General features: G+C 45.7%; 1 protein-coding gene across 1 annotated transcript in view; it reads left to right on the top strand.

Moving 5' to 3' along the window:
• ASXL2 (ASXL transcriptional regulator 2) overlaps positions 1-26739 on the top strand; it is a 173271-nt gene that overhangs the window by 16611 nt on the left and 129921 nt on the right. The window contains exon 2 of the mRNA XM_077489129.1: positions 25259-25341. Coding sequence (XP_077345255.1) covers positions 25259-25341 — 83 coding nt within the window. The remainder of the gene's footprint in view (positions 1-25258; positions 25342-26739) is intronic.

Here is a 26739-nt window from a genome sequence, read left to right as displayed (position 1 = left end):
ACCGGATCTTTTGTTTTTTGAACCTACACCGCTGTCTGCTGTGCCTGACTTTGTGTTGTGAACCCATCCAGGGGGTCACACACACCCGCTGCCGAGCTAACCCCTCACAGTTGGTGGAGAATTTTGGCACTTTTTTTTTGTTAAGGCCAGCATGGAGGAGATACTGAGACAGCTGGCTCTAGCAAATGCAAACCAGCAACAAGCAAATGCAAATCAGCAGCAAACAAATGCAGGTTTACAAAAGAGCCTTGCAGCCCAGCAGCAGATAAATGCAACTTTGCAGCAGAGTTTGGAAAATCAGCAGAAGGCTCACCAGCATAGTTTGGAAGCTCAGCAACAAGCCCAGCAGCGATCTGAAGCCCGCTTCATAGACCTGTTGCAGAAGCAAGAGCAGAATTTTCAACAGAAAATAGAGACATTAATACAGCAACGTCCGCAGACCAATGAAGCAAGTGGTTAAAATAATACCGCATCCTTTGGTGTGAGCCGTTTACTGACAAAAATGACTGGAGAGGATGATCCGGAGGTGTTTTTGACCACATTTGAAAGGACTGCTGAAAGGGAAAAGTGGCCTAAGGAGCAATGGGCTGGACTGGTGGCCCCTCTGTTAACTGGGGAATCGCAGAAAGCTTATTATGACCTAGAGCCTGACCAAGCAAAAGACTATGTGGTGCTAAAAGCAGAAATATTGGCACGGCTGGGTGTCACCCTGGCCGTCCGGGCTCAGCGTGTGCATAACTGGACTTTTCAGGTTGGAAAACCTCCCAGGTCTCAAATGCAGTGCTCGACAAAACCCGGTCGCCAGGTCGCATTGGCGACTAGAATCAGCGACCTTGCGCCTGGGGCAGCATAGCTGGGGGTATCCCGTCTCCGTGGACCCCCCCCCCCGCGCGATCGCGTCGGGCCGCGCCGCAGGCGGCCGGTAATTGAGCCCCCGGCTTTGAGGCCTTCTGTGATCCTCTGGTTCCTTCTGGAATCTGGCACCCTCTTGTGGTGGCCGTTGGAATTACAACCAACAATGCTAATGGGCCAGTCTTTCTCCATCCCTTTACTTAGAACCCCTAAACAAAACAAAAAAAAAAAAAAAATATATATATATATATATATATATATATATATATATATATATATATATATATATATATATATATTTATTTTTTTTTTTTATTATTTATTCTAACACCCTAGAGAGTAAAATGGTGGTCGTTGCAATACTGTCTGTCACACCGTATTTGAACAGCGGACTTACAAGCGCACTTTTTTGGGGGAAAAATTTTTTATTTAATAAAAAAAAAAGACAACAGTAAAGTTAGCCCAATTTTTTTTTTTTATATTGTGAAAGATAATGTTACGCCGAGTAAATCGATACCCGACATGTCACGCTTCAAAATTGCGCCCGCTCATGGAATGGCGACAAACTTTTACCCTTTAAAATCTCCATAGGCGACGTTTAAAAAATTCTTCAGGTTGCACGTTTTGAGTTACAGAGGAGGTCTGGGGCTAGAATTATTGCTCTTACTCTACCGATCGCAGCGATACCTCACATGTGTGGTTTGAACACCGCTTTCATATATGCGTTCGCTTCTGCACGCAAGCTTGGCAAGACAGGGCGCATTTAAAACAATTTTTTTTCTTATTTTAACTTTTTTATTTTTATTTTTTTCACTGTTCTTTAAAAAAAAATAAAAAATGTGTGTCACTTTTATTCCTATTACAAGGAATGTAAAAATCCCTTGTAATAGAAAAAAGCATGACAGGTTCTCTTTTATATATGAGATCTGGGGTCAGAGAGACCTCACATCTCATATTTACACTAAAATGCAATTTAAAAATGTCCCTCTAAGAGCTATGGGCAATGACTTGGAGACAGGTGGGGGGCTGGGGGCTATCTTCCCCTCACTCGTCTCCATGTCAGGCCAGGGACAGGTCCAGATCGCCGTTACGGACCTGGCTCCTAACTTTTTTAGCTGGCTCCTAGATTCCAAGCAAATTTGTCAACCCCTGCTCAAATGTATGATCTCATTCACCTGAGCAGGAAGTGGCTGCAGCCAGAGATTTTGACCGCACCAAACATTGTGGAACGTGTGGTTATGGATCGTTTCCTGAGAGCTCTTCCTACTGCCATCCAAAAATGGGTAAGCCATGGAGACCCAGAAAATGCAGATAAACTTGTGGATCTGGTTGAGAGGTACTTGGCTACAGAGAACCTGACCACCTCTTCCAGGGACTCACGGACTTTCCCCCCTAAGACCAGATCATCCCCAGTGACGGGTAAGATGACTCCAAGGGGTGAGGGTGGAGAGAGTGAGAGGGTGGGAGTTCTACCTAAGGTCTGGCGGGAGCAGCCCAGGAAGCCCATGCTGCAAGAGGCAGCGAAAAAGATTATTTGCTACCGCTGCCGGCAAGAGGGACATATTGCAGCCAATTGCCCAGTTGTGGATGAGCCTATGCAATGTGACTTTATAAGGGAGAGACGTCAGTCGCTGTTTGCGACAGTTGCATGCACGGCCATTCGGGGACCTGAGAGACATTTATGTAAAATGTGTATTAATGGTAGGCATGTTGATGTGTTGCTAGATTCAGGTAGCCTGGTAACATTGATAAAAGCTGAATTAGTTACTACAGAGGTCTCTGGGAAGAACAGAGTGGCTGTTATTTGTGTGCATGGGGACACCCGAGAGTATCCTGTAACTTCAGTGTTTTTTGAGACCCCCAAAGGTAACCTCTCTCATCAGGTGGGGTTAGTGTCTCACTTACCACATGATGCTATTGTGGGAAGGGATTTTCCAAAATTCTGGGAACTCTGGGATTGTCCTGAGCCCCCCACTGGTGCCCCTATAGACCAGGAAGATGACCAGAATTCCTCTGGGAGTGGTGAGGACTCTCCTGAATTTCCCTTGTCGGTATTGGCGGGGGAAACTCGAGAAACTGGGGAGGAGCCAACATCCTCAGTTGAAAACATGCCGTCTGTGGAGTTTTCGGACCTTGAGGTTCACAGGGAAAATTTTTGCCACAGAACAGTTAAAAGACCCCACCCTAATAAAGGCACGGGAAAATGTGGTGAAAATAGATGGCGAGTTAGTGAACCCAGATAAGACTTGCACTTACCCGTACTTCACTGTGGAAAGGGACCTGCTGTATCGAGTGGCTCAAAGGGCAGAAGAAACCATTGAGCAACTTGTGGTGCCCAAACCTTACAGGAAGTTGGTGTTAGAATTGGCCCATGGGCACATTCTGGGAGGTCATCTGGGGACCGAAAAAACCAGAGAGAGGGTACTGCAGAGATTCTATTGGCCTGGGGTCATGAAGGAAACAGAAAATTATTGTTCCTCCTGCCCTGTGTGTCAGAAGTCGGCACCTATGCCACATTTCCGTAACCCGCTGGTACCTCTTCCTATCATTGAGGTCCCCTTTGAAAGGATCGCAATGGATTTGGTAGGTCCGATAATGAAGTCCGCTAGGGGGCATCAGTACATTTTGGTTATATTGGACTATGCCACCCGTTATCCGGAAGCAATTCCTCTTCGAAATACCTCTGCCAAAACCATAGCCAAAGAGCTATCTCTTGTTTTTAGCCGCGTGGGTATTTGTAAGGAACTGCTTACGGACCAAGGTACACCCTTTATGTCCCGGGTTATGAAAGAATTATGCAAGTTGTACAAAGTGAAGCAATTGCGTACATCTGTGTATCACCCCCAAACAGATGGGTTGGTTGAAAGATTCAACAAAACCCTAAAACAAATGTTAAAGAAGGTGGTGGATAGAGATGGAAAGAATTGGGATTGTCTAATACCCTATCTGATGTTTGCCATTAGGGAGGTACCCCAATCCTCTACGGGTTTCTCACCCTTCGAGTTGCTCTATGGGAGACACCCAAGAGGGCTGCTGGATATCGCCAAGGAAACTTGGGAAAATGAGAGTTCTCCTCACAGGAGTGTGATTGAGCATGTTGCCCTGATGCAAGATAGAATTGCACAGGTAATGCCAATTGTAAAGGAACATTTAACCCAAGCGCAGTTAGCACAGCAGAGAGTGTACAACCGTGGGGCCAAGACCCGTACTTTTTCCCCGGGGGATAGGGTCTTGGTGCTAGTCCCTACGGTTGAAAGCAAATTTCTGGCCAAATGGCAAGGTCCATATGAAGTAATTGAAAAAATTAGTGAGGTGAACTACAGGGTTAGACAGCCAGGAAGGCGAAAGCCGGAGCAGATCTATCACGTCAATCTGCTGAAAGCCTGGAGGGATAGGGAATCCCTAGTCGCAGAGACTTTGTCACAAGTACAGCCTGATTGCTTAGTTCCTGAGGTTGGAATAGCAGACACCTTATCGAAAGCCCAACAACAGGAGGTTAAAGAGTTTGTACTTCGTAACAAAGAGATTTTCTCTGAGCTTCCGGGACAAACATCTGGCGTAGAGCATGACATTATCACCCCGCCAGGAGAAAGGGTAAAACTAAAACCTTATAGAATACCAGAGGCCCGACGGGAGGCAATACGTGGGGAGGTTCAAAGGATGTTGGATTTGGGTGTGATAGAGGAGTCCCAGAGTGACTGGTCCAGTCCTATCGTACTAGTGCCCAAACCTGATGGGAGCTGGCGGTTTTGTAACGATTTTCGACAATTAAATAAAGTTACAAAATTTGACACCTACCCCATGCCGCGTATAGATGAGTTGATTGACCGGCTGGGAACAGCCCGATATATGACAACTCTTGATCTCACCAAAGGGTATTGGCAAATTCCCCTGGCCGAGTCGGCCAAGGAGAAAACTGCGTTTGTAACCCCAGATGGGGCATTCCAATATAAGAGAATGCCGTTTGGGTTACAGAATGCACCGGCAACATTCCAGCGGAAAATGGATAAGATTCTGAGGCCCCATCAGAAATATGCTGCAGCTTACCTGGATGATGTGATTATCCATAGCACAGACTGGGTCTCACATTTGCCAAAAGTACAAGCAGTCCTAGACTCTATCCGGGAAGCTGGGTTTACGGCCAATCCAAAGAAGTGTACCATTGGACAGGAGGAGGCCAAATATCTTGGGTACACTATTGGGAGGGGGGTGATAAAACCCCAAGTCAATAAAGTCGAGGCCATACAGAGTTGGCCACGTCCCAACAGCAAGAAACAGGTACGAGCCTTTCTGGGAATCGCTGGCTATTATCGACGATTCATTCCCCATTTTGCTTCTCAGGCTGTGCCCCTCACCAACCTGACAAAAGGGAAAGAGTCGGTTATGGTTAAATGGTCCCCAGAGGCTGAGGAAGCATTTCAGTCCTTAAAAACAGCCTTATGTAGCCAGCCAGTGTTGTACTCACCAGACTTCTCTAAGGACTTTGTTGTACAAACTGATGCATCAGACGTTGGGTTAGGAGCAGTGTTATCCCAGGTCTGGAACGGGGAAGAGCACCCAGTCATTTACCTCAGCAGGAAGTTAAAGTCCCATGAGGTAAATTACTCCACGATTGAGAAGGAATGTTTAGCAGTGAAGTGGGCTCTAGATTCCCTTCGGTACTATCTGCTAGGTAGGCACTTTGACCTGGTGACTGATCACGCTCCTTTAAAGTGGATGGCTCAGAACAAGGAGACCAATAGAAGGGTAAATAGGTGGTTCCTGGCCCTACAGGAATTTAACTTTACAGTTAAGCATCACCCTGGTGTTAAAATGGGGAATGTGGATGCTTTGTCTCGGATACATGCGTGTCTGACTGCTGGTGTTACAACCCCAAGGTTGAAACAAGAGGGGGGGGGTATGTGGCAGCAGGCAGGTAAAGTCACCTGGTTGTATCCAGGATGGTAAATATGTGTGTCCTAGATTCAGGCTTTATGCAGACTTTTACAATTAGAGGGGAAGAGTTAATGAGCCCAGCTGAAGTAAGTGGGCTCATTAAGACCTCTACAAAAAACCCCAGCATGCTTAGGGAGATGCTCCATCCTGGAACCAGTTTTGTGTGTATAGACTGGGGAGTCTGAGATCTGTTCTGTGCGGTGAGTTAACGCCTGTGTGGCAAACCCCTACAATAGAGACAGGGACTGGGGCAGCACAAGGCTGCACCCAGTTGTTAGACAGGGAGTCTACGTGTGTAGTTAGAGGTCAAGCTGACCAGGATTTATTTTCTTGTTTTATTTTGTTTGGCTGTTATATGTATCACTGCCTGTAGCCTAAATAAACCGGATCTTTTGTTTTTTGAACCTACACCGCTGTCTGCTGTGCCTGACTTTGTGTTGTGAACCCATCCAGGGGGTCACACACACCCGCTGCCGAGCTAACCCCTCACACTATGTATTGGAATTTTATATATTTGAAGTGTTATTATATATATTTTTTGATTTACTATGCTTAGGATGATATACTGGAAGGGAGATATGGGAACTCTGGACTTCCTTTCTGGTATCCATCCCCCAAATCGCACGCATATGTGCGGTATCTGATACCTTGAATTTCGCTAAATAAACCGTCGGGGTTATCTTATCCTTACATTAGAATATGTTATGAGTTTGGACGAATCACCTATTTTTTGGCCGGATGTAGGGCTTCGGGTATAGCTTCACTTTGTTTTAGATACAATTTGTTTTTACCCATAAATTAAAGAACCTACTAATATTTTAATAATACCTCCCATTTTTTTACCCATAAATTAAAGAACCTACTAATATTTTAATAATACCTCCTGTCTTAAGCCATTATTTTATGAATAATTTCTGATCCCTTCGTTTTAATTCCATAATTATAAACAATATGTTTTTTAATCCTCTATTAATACTATTAACGGTACTTAGAGCCATAGAGCTGGAGTAAAGGATCCCCTGTTGTTGCCTCCCTGAATAAGCGTAACCACGGGGTGTCTGAATTGAAACAAACCCAGTCCGCAAAAGTGGACATGGGTTTATCTTCGTTTCCTCTATCTAAACGATGAGACAATGGTGGCGAGCATAGCATCCACTCATTAGATGAGTGTAGATGAGGAAACTACGATAAAATGGCCACCGTTAATCGAACAGTTGCTATCACTCCCTAAGAGCCTATAAGAAAATGGCTGTGAAGCGTTCGGTATTAAAGACTATTAGAAAATGGCCGCAGAGTTAGATTTTTGACCGCTAATAGGAATAGACACTATGGGCTACAGGAAAATGGCCGCAAATTAGAGATACTATTTAAACGTTCGTTCACCTCCTATGCTTTAGTCCCTGATGAAGTCACGTGATCAATGACGATACGCGTAGGATTTGCCTAGGAGGATACCGGAAGCGACGTCCGGGGTACGAACGAGGAGGCCGTTCGTTGTTTTAGCTGTAACGTTTTAATTGTGTTACTTAAATGTGAGTACCCAGGACTTGGTCCTTTTTATAATAAAGAATTTGTGTGACATTACTTCACTATTGGAGCCCCTTTTCTCTTTTCCGGGTTTGATCTGTGATCCATTGCGGAGTACCTGGAGGGAATTATCTGGGGTGCCTGTACAAATTGAGGATATACACCTTAAACCGTTGGAGCATACTGTTGTACCTATATCAACTGAGGATATACACCCTAACTGAGGATATGCACCTTAAAGCGGTTCTTCACCCTAAAGGGGAAGTTCCGCTAGTATTATCCCTCCCCCCTCCGGTGCCACAATCGGCACCTTTCGGGGGGAGGGGGGTGCAGTTACCTGGATAATCCGGCCAGACCGCCGCATGGCTCCGCCCACCCCCGCATGGCTCCGCCCCCCACGTTGTGTTCTGGGAAACACACAGTTCCCAGAGACACAGCGGGGGACCATAAGAGAAGCGCAGCGCAACTCGCGCATGCGCAGTAGGGAACCGGGCAGTGAAGCCCTCATGCTTCACTTCCCGATTCCCTGACAGAGGATGGCGGCGGTGGCTGCAGCGAGACGAGCAATCGCTCGTTATCTGCCGCCGACATCGCTGGAACCTGGGACAGGTAAGTGTGATATTATTAAAGTCAGCAGCTGCAATATTAGTAGCTGCTGGCTTTTAATATTTTTTTTTTTTAGGTGCAGCTCCTCTTTAAATCTTGGAACATATTGCTGTCTAACTGACAGCAGTGAGGTAAGGTACCCACTGCACTCAGTGTGTGAGCACCCACTTTGAGGAATTGCAAGATCACCGGTGGAACTATCCCGTGTTCATTCACAGAATTAACCCTTTACACAGCACAGTGTGGATTCACTTTATTTTGCATGAACTGATATGGATTGTTAGTTTTTACAACAATTAGAGACACTCTTTGGATTGTGTTTTATATTTAGGTTTATTTATATAATTTTTGATATATTTTTATACACATCTCCCCGTTTATTTATTTGTTGGATTTTTATCTTTACACAATTTTTTATATATGTTGGCACTTGTATGCACTTTTACGGATTGAGACACATTTTGGATTTCACAACTTTCTGGATTGATTTTATTATTATTTGCGTTTTTGCTCTTTATTACTTCACTTGCACTTTATTACGATTGCATAGATTATTTGAATTTCTTTATTGATTGTAGTATGAATAACACTAGGAATATGTGTATATTCTGAATACCCCACTAATCACTTTGAATGATTTTATGCATATAGGATATAGATATAATTTAAATTAATTTTAATCGCATAGGTGCGTCTTTTAGATTTTGTATGTGATTATTTATTTACTGTTATTAGACTTAATTAATTTCGTGTGGAGCGCAACACCATTCTTTTTCACTAGTATCATGCCTGTGATTGTCAGGGTCTTGCAATGTCTCATGGGACATGTAGTTTCACCACGGCTGGTGGGCCAAGGTTGCCTACCCCTGCCTTATGTCATAAAGAAACCACGGCTACATTCAAGGCAAGGTGACAGCGGCTCTGCAATGGGGGCCCCCTGTCCGGCTAATATTCAGCTTACCGGCATTCCCTCTCCTATCCTTCTTCACCGATAGTCACTGGAGAAGGAGAGTCTGTACACATGTCCACACACAGCCCCATCTCCAACTATAATCTTGAGGTATGTTGCCACACACAAGCTCTGTACCAACGATGGTTAACTGTGAACTTCTCACACTGTGCATTAGATGCTAGAGCAAATCAGAGCCCGCCTGATTTCCTGGCTGGAGGACAGGAAATCATATAGCATCATATAGTGTTTTTCTCCCTGCCCTTACTGACCTTGGCCCACCCCTTTCATTCATTGGATTTTATTTCTTTCAATCATGGAGGCTCATAAATAAATCACCGGGACCAATCAGATGGCTTGCATCCTAGGGTACTTAGGGAACTCAGTCAAGCAATTTCTAGACCATTGTTTCTAGTTTTTACTGACAGTCTACTGACTGGAATGGTACCAGCTGATTGGAGAAAAGCAAATGTATCACCAATATTTAAAAGGGCCCAAAATACATCCCTTGGAATTACAGACCAATTAGCCTAACATCAATAGTATGCAAGCTCTTGGAGGGGATGATAAGGGCTATATACAAGATTTTAGTAATCAAAACGGTATAATTAGCAGTAATCGGCATGGATTCAGGAAAAAATCGTTCTTGTCAAACCAATCTATTAACCTTCTATGAGGAGGTGAGTTATCATCTAGATAAAGGAAGGCCCATAGACGTGGTGTATCTGGATTTTGCAAAAGCATTTGATCCAGTTCCCCATAAACGTTTACTGTACAAAATAAGGTCTGTTGGCATGGACCATAGGGTGAGTACATGGATTGAAAACTTACTACAAGGGTGAATTCAGAGGGTGGTGATAAATGGGGAGTATCAGAATGGTCAGAGGTGGGTATTGGGGTCCCCCAGGGTTCTGTGCTGGGACCAATCCTATTTAATTTATTCATAAATGACCTGGAGGATGGGGTAAACAGTCCAATCTCTGTATTTGCAGACAATGCTAAGCTAAGCAGGGCAATAACTTCTCTGCGGGATGTGGAAACCTTGCAAAAAGATCTGAACAAATTAATGGGGTGGGCAACTATATGGCAAATGAGGTTCAATGTAGAAAAATATAAAATAATGCATTTGTGTGCCAAAAATATGAAGGCAATCTATACATTGGGGGGGGGGGGGGGGAACCTCTGGGGGAATCTAGGATGGAAAAGGACCTGGGGGGTCCTAGTAGATGATAGGCTCAGAAACGGCATGCAATGCCAACCTGCTGCTAACAAAGCAAACAGAATATTGGCATGCATTAAAAAGGAGATCAACTCCAGAGATAAAACGATAATTCTCCCATTGTACAAGACTCTGGTCTGGCCTCACCTGGAGTATGCTGTCCAGTTCTGGGCACCTGTCCTCAAGAAGGATGTACTGGAAATGGAGCGAGTACAAAGAAGGACAACAAAGCTAATAAAGTGTCTGGAGGATATTAGTTATGAGGAAAAGTTGCGAGCACTGAACTTATTCTCTCTGGAGAAGAGAAGCTTGAGAGGGGATATGATTTCAATATACAAATACCGTACTGGTGACCCCACAATAGGGATAAAACTTTGCAGAATGGAGTTTAACAAGACACAGGGCCACTCATTAAAATTCTAAGAAAAGAGGTTTACCCTTAAACTGTGTAGAGGGTTCTTTACTGTAACACTCTTTTCACACCACAACGTCCATTGCGTCGGCGGTAAAACGCCACTATTTTTAGCGGTGTTTTACCGCCGGATATGCGGCGCATTTCGGCCGCTAGCGGGGCGCTTTTACCACCCGCTAACGGCCGCAAAAGGGTTAAAACCGTCGGCAATACGCCGCAATAGCAGCGTTTTGCTGGCGGTATTACAGCGCTGCCCCATTGTTTTTAATGGAGAGCAGCGGTGGAGGAGCGGTAAACACAGACTTTTTTCTGATGTCCTGCCAGCGCACCGCTGTAGTGTGAAAGCCCTCGGGGCTTTCACACTACACACAATGGTGCAGCTTCTTTAGGGCGGATTGCAGGCGCTATTTCTAACGCTATAGCGCCTGCAAAACGCCCTGGTGTGAAAGGGGTGTAAGAGAGGCAAGGATGTGGAATTCCCTTCCACAGGCGGTGGTCTCAGCGGGGGGCATCGATAGTTTCAAGAAACTATTAGATAAGCACCTGAATGACCGCAACATACAGGGACATACAATGTAATACTGACATATAATCACACACACAGGTTGGACTTGTGTCTTTTTTTAACCTCACCTACTATGTAACTATAATCACATGTGGTGAGGCCTGTTTTTAAAGTGATTCTAAAGCTACTTTTTTTGTTATTTAAAAAAAATAAAACATGTCATACCTCCACTGGGCAGCTTGTTTTGCACAGAGTGGCCCTGATCCTCGACCTCTGGGGTCCCTCTGCGGCTCTCTCTGCTCCTCCCCGCATTGTATAACCCCCTAGGAGAATCACTCTCCTGGGGGGTTACCTTGCAGGCGTGCTCCCGAGTCTAGCATTCGGCATCCATAGACACCGAATGTAGGACTCGGCCCCACCCCCCGACGCCTGCGTTTTTTGATTTGATTGACAGCAGCGGGAGCCAATCAAGAGCAGAGAACCCTGGCAGAGGAAGAGCACCTCTCCACCAAGGGAAATTACAGGACTCAGGTAAGTAAACCTGGGGGGGCGGTCGGTAGAAGAAGTTTTTTCTTTTAGTAATGCATTAAGGTGAAAAAACACAAGGGTTTACAACCCCTTTAAATACAGCCTGACCAGGATAGCCCACACCTCCAGACTGACATCCACCGATCAAGGCATTGTGATGTCACATAACGCCTCCCAAGAGCCAGCCTACTGCTTGCATCAGGGCTGAGGGCTCCAGGGAGGAATACTGAGGCAAGGTGCTGTGATGTTTTCCTGGAAGCTATTTGCAGCTTTGAAGGTGGCCCTTCCCACCAGCCATGATCTGCCTACATTGCATAGAAAGGCACAAAGACCCAGTGATGATGTCACCGGGTCTAAAATCTGCTTATCCTATGCAGCCCATGATTTTTTGCTTTGTAAGGTGGGGGGTAACCCCCTCACTACCCCTGTGTACTGTCCCTCAACCATTCATGTATAGGGGTCCCACCGGAAGTTACAGATGGCTCAAGACAAATGCAGTAAGCTGAATTGGAGGTATTTTTAATACGTAATTGTAACATAGGTTTATATTTTTGTTTTATACCTGATATGTACTAGTGTAATGTATGCTGCTTATTGGTTCCTGAGCTCCTCTATACCGCCTTTCTAATTAATTTATGGTGTCATTATTACTCCAGCTGCCCAATCAGGTCGAGGGAAATCCTAAAAACAAACCAGAGTGCGCCCTGGGTCAGAAATACGAAGGACGGGATCTTCTGGTGAAGACAGTGGACAGATTGGCCAGACGGGTTTAGACAGTTTAATGTGGACTGGATCAGTCGGCTGGGTTAATCCTGCAGGAAATGGATGGAGGAGGCTGAGAGCCGTGAGATTTAATGCAGGGTTCAGCCAAATGTCTCATCGTCTGTCTTATGTGCTGGACCAAAACATCTGGCTTCTTCTAGATATTTACAGTAAATAGGGGGTTTTATTATAGCGCATTAGAGAAGATAATAGTGACGTGCCCGTTAACTACACAGGCATTGGTTCTCTTTATAGTGAACCCAGGCAGCATTTTTGTAAGCGGCTTTACGCTCACTGCCACCTCACCACGCCTGGCCCCTGCGCTCACTGCCACCTCACCAATACCTGGCCCGTGCCCTCACTGCCACCGCATAAATGCTTTCTTGTGTAATGTGTCAGCAGTCAGTGACTCTCTTGAATCATGTTCTCAGTTTTCAACAACTCTTATATCACATTCACAGTCTCTGACCGTCTCGTGTCCACAGTCTCTTGTATGCTGTCCCACAGTCGCTGGCCGTCTCTTGTATGCTGTCCCGCAGTCGCTGGCCGTCTCTTTTATGCTGTCCCGCAGTCGCTGGCCGTCTCTTTTATGCTGTCCCGCAGTCGCTGGCTGTCTCTTGTATGCTGTCCCGCAGTCGCTGCCCGTCTCTTATATCCTATCCCGCAGTCGCTGTCCGTCTCTTATATGCTGTCCCGCAGTCGCTGCCCGTCTCTTGTATCCTATCCCGCAGTCGCTGCCCGTCTCTTGTATCCTATCCCGCAGTCGCTGTCCGTCTCTTGTATCCTGTCCCACAGTCACTGGCCGTCTCTTGTATCCTGTTCTGCAGTCGCTGGCCGTCTCTTGTATCCTGTCCTGTAGTCGCTGCCCGTCTCTTGTATCCTGTCCCGCAGTCGCTGCCCGTCTCTTGTATGCTGTCCCGCAGTCGCTGCCCGTCTCTTGTATGCTGTCCCGCAGTCGCTGCCCATCTCTTGTATCCTATCCCGCAGTCGCTGCCCGTCTTGTGTATGCTGTCCCGCAGTCGCTGCCCATCTCTTGTATCCTATCCCGCAGTCACTGCCTGTTTCTTGTATGCTGTCCCGCAGTCGCTGCCCGTCTCTTGTATGCTGTCCCGCAGTCACTGCCCGTCTCTTGTATGCTGTCCCGCAGTCGCTGCCCCTTTCTTGTATGCTGTCCCGCAGTCGCTGCCCGTCTCTTGTATGCTGTCCCGCAGTCGCTGCCCCTTTCTTGTATGCTGTCCCGCAGTCACTGCCTGTCTCTTGTATGCTGTCCCGCAGTTGCTGCCCATCTCTTGTATCCTATCCCGCAGTCGCTGCCGATCTCTTGTAAGCTGTCCCGCAGTCGCTGCCCGTCTCTTGTATGCTATCCCGCAGTCACTGCCCGTTTCTTGTATGCTGTCCCGCAGTCGCTGCCCGTCTCTTGTATGCTGTCCCGCAGTCGCTGCCCGTCTCTTGTATCCTATCCCACAGTCGCTGCCCGTCTCCTGTATCCTATCCCACAGTCGCTGCCCGTCTCTTGTATCCTATCCCACAGTCGCTGCCCGTCTCTTGTATCCTATCCCACAGTCGCTGCCCGTCTCTTGTATTCTGTCCTGCAGTCGCTGCCTGTCTTTTGTATTCTGTCCCGCAGTCGCTGGCCATCTCTTGTATCCTGTCCTGTAGTCGCTGCCCGTCTCTTGTATCCTATCCCACAGTCGCTGCCCGTCTCTTGTATCCTATCCCACAGTCGCTGCCCGTCTCTTGTATTCTGTCCTGTAGTCGCTGCCTGTCTCTTGTATTCTGTCCCACAGTCACTGGCCGTCTCTTGTATCCTGTCCTGCAGTCGCTGGCCGTCCCTTGTATTCTGTCCCGCAGTCGCTGGCCGTCTCTTGTATCCTGTCCCGCAGTCGCTGCCGATCTCTTGTAAGCTGTCCCGCAGTCGCTGCCCGTCTCTTGTATGCTATCCCGCAGTCACTGCCCGTTTCTTGTATGCTGTCCCGCAGTCGCTGCCCGTCTCTTGTATGCTGTCCCGCAGTCGCTGCCCGTCTCTTGTATCCTATCCCACAGTCGCTGCCCGTCTCTTGTATCCTATCCCACAGTCGTTGCCCGTCTCTTGTATCCTATCCCACAGTCGCTGCCCGTCTCTTGTATCCTATCCCACAGTCGCTGCCCGTCTCTTGTATCCTATCCCACAGTCGCTGCCCGTCTCTTGTATTCTGTCCTGCAGTCGCTGCCTGTCTCTTGTATTCTGTCCCGCAGTCGCTGGCCGTCTCTTGTATCCTGTCCTGTAGTCGCTGCCCGTCTCTTGTATCCTATCCCACAGTCGCTGCCCGTCTCTTGTATTCTGTCCTGCAGTCGCTGCCTGTCTCTTGTATTCTGTCCCACAGTCACTGGCCGTCTCTTGTATCCTGTCCTGCAGTCGCTGGCCGTCCCTTGTATTCTGTCCCGCAGTCGCTGGCCGTCTCTTGTATCCTGTCCCGCAGTTGCTGGCTGTCTCTTGCACAATACCCATAGATTTTGACTATATCTGCTGTCTCTGAGATTAAATATTCACAGAATTTTATCTGCAGGTATGTGTGTGTGTGTGTACTGATATAATCAAGCTCACGGAAGGTGTTTGTTGACTAGCAGGTGTCAAAGAGATCACATGACTAGGAACTACACTTATTCCCTAATGGCAGTTATTGTGAACAGCTGTTGCGGTCACAGAGGCTGCGGCATTTCAGTGTGGGAGGGGGGAAGACCTGGGCCTACAGACATTGAAGGGCGATCACCTATCCAGATGTTTGTGATTGTATAGGGCCCTGATAACCAACTTGGGAGCCACATGCAGCCTTTTGGCACTTATTGTTTAAACTTCAAGTGTTTGGACTCCAGAAGACAGCGAGGGAGATGTACTGGTGCAGCTGTGCATAGTAACCAATCAGCGTCTGACTTTAGCTTGTTCAATTAAGCTTTGACAATAAAACCTGGAGGCTGATTGGTTACTATGCACAGCTGCACCAGATTTTGCCTATATCCCCCCAGCGCCATGGATGAGTTTCAAACAAATATAAAATGCTGTACCACCGTGTGTTATTTTGTCTGTAATAATTTTATATCAAACGTACATTGAATCCTAATATAGTCCCAAACACAATGATGAACTCTTCATTGCGCACTTGCTTGCTTGATCAAGCAAAAGTGCTCCAAACATGTGATGTGTCACACTGCCCCTTAAAGGTAATGGCTCACCGGAGTTATCGTGACCCTTTATCTAATTTGGGTCAAATTGAACTCAGTTACATGGACTATAGACTTCCTGTAATATTCCACTGCTCTGACAGCCCAGCACTCTGCTCCAGGTGCCTCCTCACCACAACTCAGTACAGCACATATCGAAGCCACAAACAAAAGATCATTTCGCACCACACTTTACTAATAGTAAAAATATTCCCCCATTTAAAAACAAATGTAAACTCGCATGAAATAGTGACTAAAACCCAGTACTCAGTGTTTCCAAAAACTCTGACCATCTCTTATATCATGTTTGCAGTCTCTGATCATCTCTTGAATCGTGTCTGCAGTCTCTGGCCATCTTTTGTATTGTGTCTGCAGTCACTGATCATCTCTTGTATCGTGTCTGCAGTCTCTGATCATCTTTTGTATCGTGTCTGCAGTCACTGATCATCTCTTGTATCGTGTCTGCAGTCTCTGATCATCTTTTGTATCATGTGTGCAGTCTCTGATCATCTCTTGTATCGTGTCTGCAGTCTCTGATCATCTCTTGTATCGTGTCTGCAGTCTCTGGCCATCTTTTGTATGGTGTCTGCAGTCTCTGATCATCTTTTGTATCGTGTCTGCAGTCTCTGATCATCTCTTGTATCTTGTCTGCAGTCTCTGATCATCTCTTGTATCGTGTCTGCAGTCTCTGATCATCTCTTGTATCGTGTCTGCAGTCTCTGACCATCTCTTGTATCGTGTCTGCAGTCTCTGACCATCTCTTGCATCGTGTCTGCAGTCTCTGACCATCTCTTGTATCGTGTCTGCAGTCTCTGACCATCTCTTGTATCGTGTCTGCAGTCTCTGACCATCTCTTGTATAGTGTCTGCAGTCTCTGACCATCTCTTGTATCGTGTCTGCAGTCTCTGACCATCTCTTGTATCGTGTCTGCAGTCTCTGACCATCTCTTGTATCGTGTCTGCAGTCTCTGACCATCTCTTGTATCGTGTCTGCAGTCTCTGACCATCTCTTGCATCGTGTCTGCAGTCTCTGACCATCTCTTGTATAGTGTCTGCAGTCTCTGACCATCTCTTGTATCGTATCTGCAGTCTCTGATCATCTTTTGTATCATGTCTGTATTCTCTGATCATCTTTTGTATCATGTCTGTATTCTCTGATCATCTTTTGTATCATGTCTGTTTTCTCTGATCATCTCTTGTATCGTGTCTGCAGTCTCTGACCATCTCTTGTATTGTGTCTGCAGTCTCTGATCATCTCTTGTATAGTGTCTGCAGTCTCTGACCATCTCTTGTATCGTGTCTGCAGTCTCTGATAATCTTTTGTATCATGTCTGTATTCTCTGATCATCTCTTGTATCATGTCTGTATTCTCTGATCATCTCTTGTATCGTGTCTGCACTCTCTGACAGCATCACTGAATATTATAAACAGCTCTTTGGTGATGGTGAGGGCTGCATTTGAGTAGACCTACATCAAATCCATTAAGTTGAAAGGTATAGGGGACATTCGTATATATTTTTCCCATCTCACCGCAGAGGACATCCTGTACCTGAACTTTCCTTGGTGAGGGAAGAGTCAATCGGCTGTCTTGCTTTTTTCTTAGCGATTGCTATTGTTTTCTCTTTATAGAGGTCTGGGTTGTTTGCTAAGCACGTCCCTGTTCATAGACACAAGTGTGCATCTTTGTAAAAGTGTGTACATTTGCAACGTAATCTGTTGTAAACATCAACAATCAGTGTCGCATTAGCATGTCTCCAAAGTCGCACAATTTCCAGTACGATTTTGATGCGACTTTTGGTGCAATTTTGATGCGACTTTACATTCTATTTGTCCAAAGTCGCATGACTAATCACACAAGTGTGAATGGAGCCTTGGGTCTCATTTATACTTGCAGTTGAGGGGTAGAAAAAACATGCAGCTAAGCTGTGTGTTTACTGCCCCCCAACTGCTCTTCCTTAGGCCTGGTTCACACTTCTGCAAGGGCTAGGCAGCTTATTCATTTGAATGGGGTGAAAATGCAAGGAAAAGGTCCCTGCTTTATTTTTTAAATCGCAGCCCACACGGAAACTGCAGGTGCCTTGTGGTTCCCACTGCGGGAAGCAGCTTCTGCGATTTCCAGTGTGTGTGGGTGCCATTAGGATCAGTGACACCTACACGCATCTCCTGCATTTTATGTATGCGTGGTTGCAGCTGAAGGAATGGGAACCAACCCTTAAGCTGCAAAGGCAGATCCTGGGGGTATGCACATGCTTCATCCACGATGTTTTGCAACTGTAGTGTTTGTTGCATGAACGGGGGGAGCTGCAATCCATCCATGCAGTTGCAGCGCAGTAGTGCAGTATTTAGGGGTTAAAACGGGCAGCGAAAGAGGTGACAGATTGCTTTATCACCAACGGCTGAATGCATCTGAAAAGCAACCCAAGTGTGGATTGCTTTTCGCAGGAGCGGCAGTCCTTGCCACAAGTGTAAATTAATTCTTAAAGTGGGACATTATGGCAAAAATAGAAAATGGACAAAACAGGCAGGAAGTTACTTATCTCCATGTCTGCCCCTGGTATAGTGAGCTGCACATGATTTTGGCAATGCCAAGCTGACTGAACTCCAGGGCATGCACAGGAGTGATTTAAACTCAGCCTGGCCAATGAAAACGGCAGGCGATCGATAACCCACAACAAGCGCTGATGGGCCACATATTGGGTTTCAGAGATTTGAAGTAAGTCTGTGACCTGGCTGTGGACATTCACATATATTTATTTATTCTTAACAACCGTAGATTACTATTAATACAAGCCTTTACTGACCTCTGTAGCTGCAGACGCCGTGGAGTTATTTATCCTCAAGGTTCCCAGTAAAATATGTTTTCCAGTAACAGGTTTCCTTTAAATTATATGTGAAACCTTACCTTGTAAGACAAACCCTCTGTGTAAAATAGAAATGCAAAACGTTTGTGTGTGTGTGTGTGTGTGTGTGTGTACACATATAGAAAATATATACACCCCCCCTTAAAATTTCCACTCACCTGCTAGCATTTAGTGAGTGGAAATTGGTGGAGGGCGAGTGTTGAGCAGACTTCTGGCATAAGCGGTGCAGCCATCAGAGCGGCCCGGAAGCCACTCTGATACACTTTAAAAAAGGCTGCACCGCTGATGAGCCAGGAAACTGTCAGGAAGATCTAGTGGGCGCACACAGAGCGGGGATCTCCCGCTGAGACAGCTTCTATATGAATAGCCAGCCGCTATCAAAAGAAGTCTGGCCTCCTGGATCAGCATTGGACCAGTGTGCTGGTCCAGGAGGCAGGACTTCGTTTGACAGTGGCCGGCTATTCATTTAGAAGTCGTGTCTCAGCAGGAGATTCCCCACTCTGTGATCCAGCCGCCAAATCCTTCTGACAGTTTCCTCTCGATCCTCCTGAGTCCTCCCTGCTGCACTTATAGGCAATGATAGCCTGCATTGATGGGCAATGATAGGCTGCATTGAGGGGCACTGATAAGGCTGCACTGATGAGCAATGATATGCTGCATTTATGGGCACTGATGGGCAATGACATGCTGCATTGATGGGCAATGTTTGGCTGCACTGATGGCCACTGATGAGGTGGAAACTGATGAGCTGCACTGATGAGACAGCACTGATAGGCTGCACTGATGGGCAATGATGGGTACTGATAAATTGCACTAGTGAGGCGGCACTGATATGCTGCACTAATGGGCACTAATAGGCTGTACTGGTGGCCACTGATGAGGCCATGTTTAGGGGCGGGGTAGGGGTTGGGTGGGGCAGCTGGTGCTGAGTAACTCTTAAGGCCTGGCTAGTGGCTCAGGACTTGAATTTTTGAGCCGTGTCTCTCTCTCTCTCTCTCATTAAAAAAATCGTGAAGTTTTTAAACAACGTGTGAATGCATGAAGTACCACCAAATTTTTTTCTGACACTTGTTTCTTAAGTTAAAATCAATATTTTTTGATAGAAAATTACTTGGAACCCCCAAACATTATATATATATATATATATATATATATTTAGCAGAGACCCTAGGGAATAAAATGGCAGGCACTGAAATGCCATGAGCAAAGGCTGCCTGTGATGGCCCATCTTGGTACTCCTTGCACTCAGCCGCATAAAAGCAGCAGCAGCCATCTTTTACACCCTGCCCAAACTATATGGGCTGGGTGTAACAAGATGTCCGCTGCTGGCTTACTGCGGCCGAGTGCAGGGTGTAGCAAGATGGGTGTCGGGATGTCCAACCGCTGACTTCCGGTTGTGCGGGGTCACTTTATTTATTTATCCCAGGTATCGGATCTGGCAATGCTCGGTATCAGTACCGATACTAGTATCGGCATCGGTACAACCCTAGTAATTATATATATATATATATATATAATATAGACACACACACACGCGGGTGCATGGCCCTGAGTTAATTTATAACGTTATACAAGTACATGGTAACATGGACACACATGAGGAATATGAAATGTTGGGGCGATGCACACTTTAATCATTTTGATCCTACAGTTACAGCATTACATCGGTTATCATTTAAATGACTGTTCCCTGCTGATTATGGCAAACCTCTGTCTTTTTTTTCTTTTTCCCCTTTTCCTTCATAAACAATCTGTAGAGAATCTTGTAACCATCAGGGGTCTGTTAGCTGTGCCCTCTGGAGTGGATTGGTGAGGCTCTCTCTACTCACAACATTCCCGATAGTCCAGATGTTTCTGGAAAGAGCCAATTATCCTAGAAATTTCTGCACTTGGGGACCATAAAAAACCATTGAAGCTCGGAAGAAGTGCTAATTACGGATTCTCTGCCATCCCTACTGGATGCCTTGTGTGCATGGATATAATAAGACAAGATTTTTATGTACTGTATATACACAAAGAGTGTGGCAGCGCTTGGTTATCTGTTTCTAAAATGCCACATTTGCATAATTTGGACCTCGTTTATCAGTGTCTGAAAGATAGTTAAAGGTCATAAAGTTTGTACAAAACAAAGAAGAAAAAAAAAGGAGGCGAATCGCACACCACACTGCCCCATACCGCAGGCAGGAATGACTGATGGGCACTGACGGTATTCACTGACTGGGACTGATTGGCAGCACTTGGCACTGCTGCACACCCGTGTGCATCGCTGTACTGGTAAACCTGGTCCGCTTACCAAAGTGCTCCGGCAGCTCTCTGTTCTTGTGTGCATCCTAATAAAATGTTACTAGTTTAACCACCTCCCACCCGCGCTATAGCCAAAAGACGACTACACCGCAGGCTCACATTTCAGAAAGGGAGCAATCACATTGTAAACGATTGCCGGGTGTACCAAGATGGCCGCCGCTCGAGCTAGGCTAAAGCCCCGGCCTTTCCCAAGGCTGAGACTGCGGAGCGCTCCGCGGAGCGCCGGGTGTGCCGATCCGAACAGGTTGACCCGTTTGGATCACGGATCGGTGAGGATCTGTTGCACCCCTAGTAAACAGTATTTGCCAATTATCGGCAGTCCTCTCCTCCTGCTGACAATGCGTGAAGAGAGGAGAGCTGATAACCGGCAAATCAACACAGGGGACATTTACACTGATAATCGGGACACTGTTCAGTGTCCTGATTATCAGTGCTGTCAATCTGTGCTCATCAGCACTCACCAGTGAAGGAGAAAAATTACTTATTTAGAACATTTTGTAACAGAAACTAGGAAAAACTATTTTTTTTTCAAACTTTTGTATTTTTTAGTTTGTTTAGCAAAAAATAAAAATAAATACCCAGTTGTGATTGAATACCACCAAAAGAAAGTTATATCTGTGTAAAAAAAAAAAAAATGATAAAAATGTAGTTTGTGTACAGTGTGCATGACAGCGCAATTGCCATTCAAAGTGTGACAGCGCTGAAAGCTGGAAATTGGCCTGGGCAGGAAGGGGGGGGGGGGTAGTTCCCAGCAGACAAGTGGTTAAGGTGGTTGTAAAGTTAGAAGGTTTTTTTATCCTAATACATTCTATGCATAAGGATAAAAAAACCTTCTGTTTGCAGAAGCCCCCCTAAAACCTACCCGAGGTCCATCTAGATCCATCGATGTTGCCACGATACACTCGGCTGTCTGGGTCTCCCCTCCAATGAGTCAGTGAGCCAATTATGAGAGAATTGGGGGGTGGGGCCAGGCCACGGCTCCGTGTCTGAATAGACAAAGAAAGTTGCGGCTCGGGTGCCCCCATAGCAAGCTGCTTGCTGTGGGGGCATTTGCCAGGAGTGCCAAGGAGGTACCTGAGAAAATGAGGATCCGGGCTGCTCTGTGCAAATTAATTTCACATAGTAGGTAAGTAGAACATGTTTGTTATCTTTAACCACTTAAGCCCCGGACCATTTAATTGGCCAAAGACCAGACCACTCTTTGCGATTCAGCACTGCGTCGCTTTAACTGACAGTTGCGCGGTCGTGCGACGTGTCTCCCAAACAAAATTGACGTCCTTTTTTTCCCACAAATAGAGCTTTTCTTTTGGTGGTATTTGATCACCTCTGCGGTTTTTATTTTTTGCTCTATAAACAAAAAAAGAGCAACAATTAAAAAAAAAAAAAAAACACACTGTTTTTAACTTTTTGCTATAATAAATATTCCCCAAAAATATATAAAATTTTTTATTTTTCCTCAGTTTAAGCCAATACATATTCTTCTACATATTTTTGGTATAAAAAAAAAAACAAAATAATAAAAAAATCGCAATAAGCGTATATTGATTGGTTTGCGCAAAAGTTATAGCGTCTACAAAATAGGGGATACATTTATGGCATTTTTATTAATTTTTTTTTTTTTTTACTAATAATGGTGGCAATCAGCGATTTTTATCGTGACTGCGACATTATGGCGGACACATCGGACAATTTTGACACATTTTTGGGATCATTGGCATTAATACAACGATCAGTGCGATTGAAATTGCATTGATTACTGTAAAAATGTCTCTGGCAGTGAAGGGGTTAACACTAGGGGGCAGTGAAGGGGTTAATATGTATCCTAACATGTGTTCTACCTGAAGGGGGGATGGGGCTGTGCACAGAAACTAGCAGATCGCTGTCCATACTCTTTATGAACAGACGATCTGTCAGTTCACTGCTCAGAGAATTGAAAAACTGTGTTTACACACACAGCTGCTGGTTCTCCGTGCGCCTCGAGCAATCGTGGGAGCCCGGCGGTGATCGAGACCACCGGGCACTTGCATCGGCTCGGGGAGAGAGCAGGGGGCACGTGCCCTAGTGGCCGTTTATGCTACCGACGTAGCATAATGGCGATTTGCGCAGCCGAACCATGCTACCGAAGTGCAACTGCGGCGGCTGGTCGGCATGCGGTTAATGGGGAAAAAAACAAGACTTTAGTATCACTTTAACCACCTCAAGTCTGGGCAGTTTAGTTTAGTATTAATATTTAATACTCAATAATGAATAATAATTATTATAATAAAAATTAGTAATTATTATTTAATTTTTTTGCCATACTGTGACCAGAGCAACACAATGATAACATAGTAAATACTATGTACTACTCTGAAGAGGTGATCAGGATTTTTTTGCACAATATGATTTCTTATAACAGTAAATATCACTGTTATAAACAGACATTTTCTCTGAATAAAATCGATTCATTCAGTATTTACTATTGTAATGAGCTGTCACATGGTACAGATGGGCTACAGCTAATCACCTGGTACAGATGGGCTGTAATTGGCCTTGTCTGTACTATGTGATCACTGTGACCAATCACAGAGATCAACCCAATAGTACACAATGGATGGCATGAATGAAAACCATTACCATACAATTGTCATGTGATCTGCTGTGATTGGCCACAGTGATCACATAGTACCGGCAAGAGGGCTGGTATGCTGATCTGTCATCCGCTGTTTCTGATGGACACAGCAGGTGACAGATCACTCCGTAGCGCAGCCTGTTGCGCGTTCAGGGGAGGACACCATATGACATCCACTCAGAACGAAAGAACTCCTGCCTGGTCCTCATTTGACTATAGGCCAGGTGGGAAGCGGTTAAAGAGGAATTACACTTACTTTTTCAAGTCTGTGTGGTCCTGTATGACAGTGGTCATCAAACCCTGTCCTCAGAGCCCACTAACAGGCCAGGCTTGCAAGATAACTGAAATACATCACAGGTGATCTCATTGTCTGCTCAGTGATTGCAGTATTCTAGTCTGCATCTCCCCATGGTAATACAGAAAACCTGGCCTGTTAGTGGGCCCTGAGGACAGGGCTGATGACCACTTTCAGACTGCTCCCTTAGACTCCAGGGACATGTGATGTTCCAAGAGGTCATGGGCTGGGGCAGGCTGATCTTTTGTCATTCTCGGGATGCGGTGTTGAAACCATCCATTAGCAAACCCATACATGTTGTGCCGTAATTCTTGCCTAAGCAAGAAATGCAGGAGTGGGTACCTGTCAGTAAAAGTTACCTGCTCCCAGAAGAAGAAAAATGGGGGAGGAGAGGAACTTTAACTTTTAAGAGAAGTTCCACGTTAATACTTGGAATTCTGGGGGACCTATATAAGGATAAATGTGTCTTGGCAAATGGAAGGGTAGTCTACTGTCTCCATTGGGAGACTTGGAATACCAATAGTAAACACTGAGGCTAGGTTCACACTGCAGCCATCAGATTGTGATCCGACTTTCAGCACGATTATGTGATGCAAATTGGATGTGGTTTGAATATTCTATGGGGCCAGAGTCAGCTGGAATCGCACCAAAGAAGCACAGGACCATTTTCCAACATCGCCCTGCGCTGTATTGTTGTGAACAGGCACCATTGAAAAGAATGTGATTTCCATTGTCATGCGATTCTGTGCGACTCATGTCACATCTGAAATCGCACTAGTGTAAACCAGGCCTTAAGGTGTGCTTTGCCTGACATTGGCTTGCAGCTCTGGCCCTGTGTGGTAGCTGTGCATGAATATTTAATACTTCCCTTTTAGGTTCTGTTTCCACTAGTGCAACTCCAAAGTTACACAATTTTCAGTGCAACTTTGATCCGACTTTACACTCTCTGGATCAAAAGTAGTGCAGGCACCACTGGAATGGGTGCCATTGAAATCAATTGGCTGTGACTTGTCACGTGACATATAACGTCACATGACAAGTCAGACTAGTGGAAACAGAACCTTAACGGGAAGCGGGAAGGATCAGCCCTGTTACACAACCCCCATCTTATCCATCAAGATGGAAAATCAATATTGTGCCCTTGCACCTGGAGAAATCTAACACATCTTGGTCCTCTGCTGATCGTCATCATGGCACAAGATCTGCTGGAAACTGTATGGTCACTTTAAAACTGGAGGAATGGAAAACGGGACAAAAATCTAGAAGACTGTGTATGCGGAGGTGTGTGTGCACAGGCAGGTGTGCGTGTGTATGTGTGCAGGCAGGTGTGCGTGCGTATGTGCGCAGGCAGGTGTGCGCGTGTGTGTGCGCAGGCAGGTGTGCGCGTGTGTGTGCGCAGGCAGGTGTGCACGTGTGTGTGTGCAGGCAGGTGTGCGCGTGTGTGTGCGCAGGCAGGTGTGCATGTGTGTGCGCAGGCAGGTGTACATGTGTGTGCACAGGCGCATGTGTGTGTGTGTGCAGGCAGGTGTGCGTGTGTGTGCGCAGGCACGTGTGTGTACGCAGGTGTGGTTTTTCTTTTATAGATGTGACCATTAATTGGTATCCCATAGACTAGCAGTGCTGAATTGCCTCAGTGCTGGTAATATGTCCTAGGAGAATAAATACCGGTACTGAGAATCCTTGTCTTGTTTGCAGGTGTTGGAGAAATATCACAACACGCCTATGAGCCACAAAGAAATTCTTCAGGTGATCCAAAAAGAAGGACTGAAAGAGATCAGGTGAGTTGGAGGACATGGACTGCACTCTCACAGCATTCTACTAATCTGCAGACGCTGATCATGAAAGCCATACCTCCCAACGTTTTGAGATGAGAATGAGGGACACCTACTAGCAAACGTATGTAGGCATAGGACGCACCCCCTGCCATGACCCCTTAAAGGAGACTTAAAGCGGAGGGCCACCCTAAAATAACATTAACATTCTCAAAAAAAATACAAAAAAAAAAATACAATTTTTTTTTTTACTTACCAGAAACCCTTGTTGCTAGGCAGTCTTCCTAATCTGCCTCTTCCTATTCCGCAGCGCTTCCTTCTCTTCGGTGAGCTGCCCCGTTGCCTTCTGAGACATGTGTGTACCCAGAAAACAGGGCCATTCACAAAGCGCTGCGCGACTCGCGCCTGCGCAGTAGGAATCGGACAGTGAAGCCACAAGGTCTGTTTCCCTTCGTTAAGATGGCGGCGCCGGCACTCGATCCGATGGACGGATTGGCCTCGGGGTGAGGGGGGGGGGGGGGGCGACATCACGGGCTCTCTGGACAGGTAAGTGCCCTTATTAAAAGTCTGCTGACTTTTTAAAAAAAAATAAAAATCGCGGCTGGAACACCACTTTAAGGACTGGAAGGATTTGCCCCTTTAATGACCAGGCCATTTTTTTGCGATACGGCACTGCGTCGCTTTAACTGATAATTGCACGGTAGTGCCACTGCCATGCTGTATCCAAACAAAATTGATGTATTTTTTTCCCACAAATAGAGCTTTCTTTTGGTGGTGTTTGTTCACTTTTGCCTGTGTTTTTTTTTTTTTCTTTTCTTTTTTTTTTTTGCGCTATAAACAAAAAGAGCCACAATTTTTGAGTTTTTATCTTTTTGCTATAATAAATATCCGAAAAAAATATATATAATAAAACAAAATTCTTCATCAGTTTAGGTCGATATGTATTCTTCTACATATTTTTGGTAAAAATAAAATCGCAGTAAACGTATATTGATTGGTTTGCGCAAAAGTTATAGCGTCTACAAAATCGGAGATAGAATATTTTTTCTTTATATATATACTAGTAATGGCGCTGATCGGTGATATATTTTTTTTTTTTTTTTTTTTTTTTTTTTATCAGGCCCGCGACATTGCAGCGGACAGATCGGACACTCTTGACACTTTTTTGGGACCATTGGCATTTATACAGTGATCAAAACGGAAAATAGCCACTGATTACTGTATAAATGTCACTGGCTGGGAAAGGGTTAACACCTGGGGGGCGATCAAGGGGTAACTTGTTCCCTGGGAGTGTTTCTAACTGTATGAGGGCTGGGCTGACTGGAGGAGGAGACAGATCGCTGTTCCTAATCACTAGGAACAGCAGATCTGTCTCTCCTCTCCTGGCAGAACGGAGATCTGTCT

Source organism: Lithobates pipiens, unplaced genomic scaffold (genome assembly GCF_037356315.1).
Source record: "Lithobates pipiens isolate NorthernLeopardFrog02 unplaced genomic scaffold, aLitPip1_a1.2 Scaffold_18, whole genome shotgun sequence".
Classification (NCBI taxonomy): Eukaryota; Metazoa; Chordata; class Amphibia; order Anura; family Ranidae; genus Lithobates; species Lithobates pipiens.
This window is presented reverse-complemented; position numbering and strand designations above follow the sequence as displayed.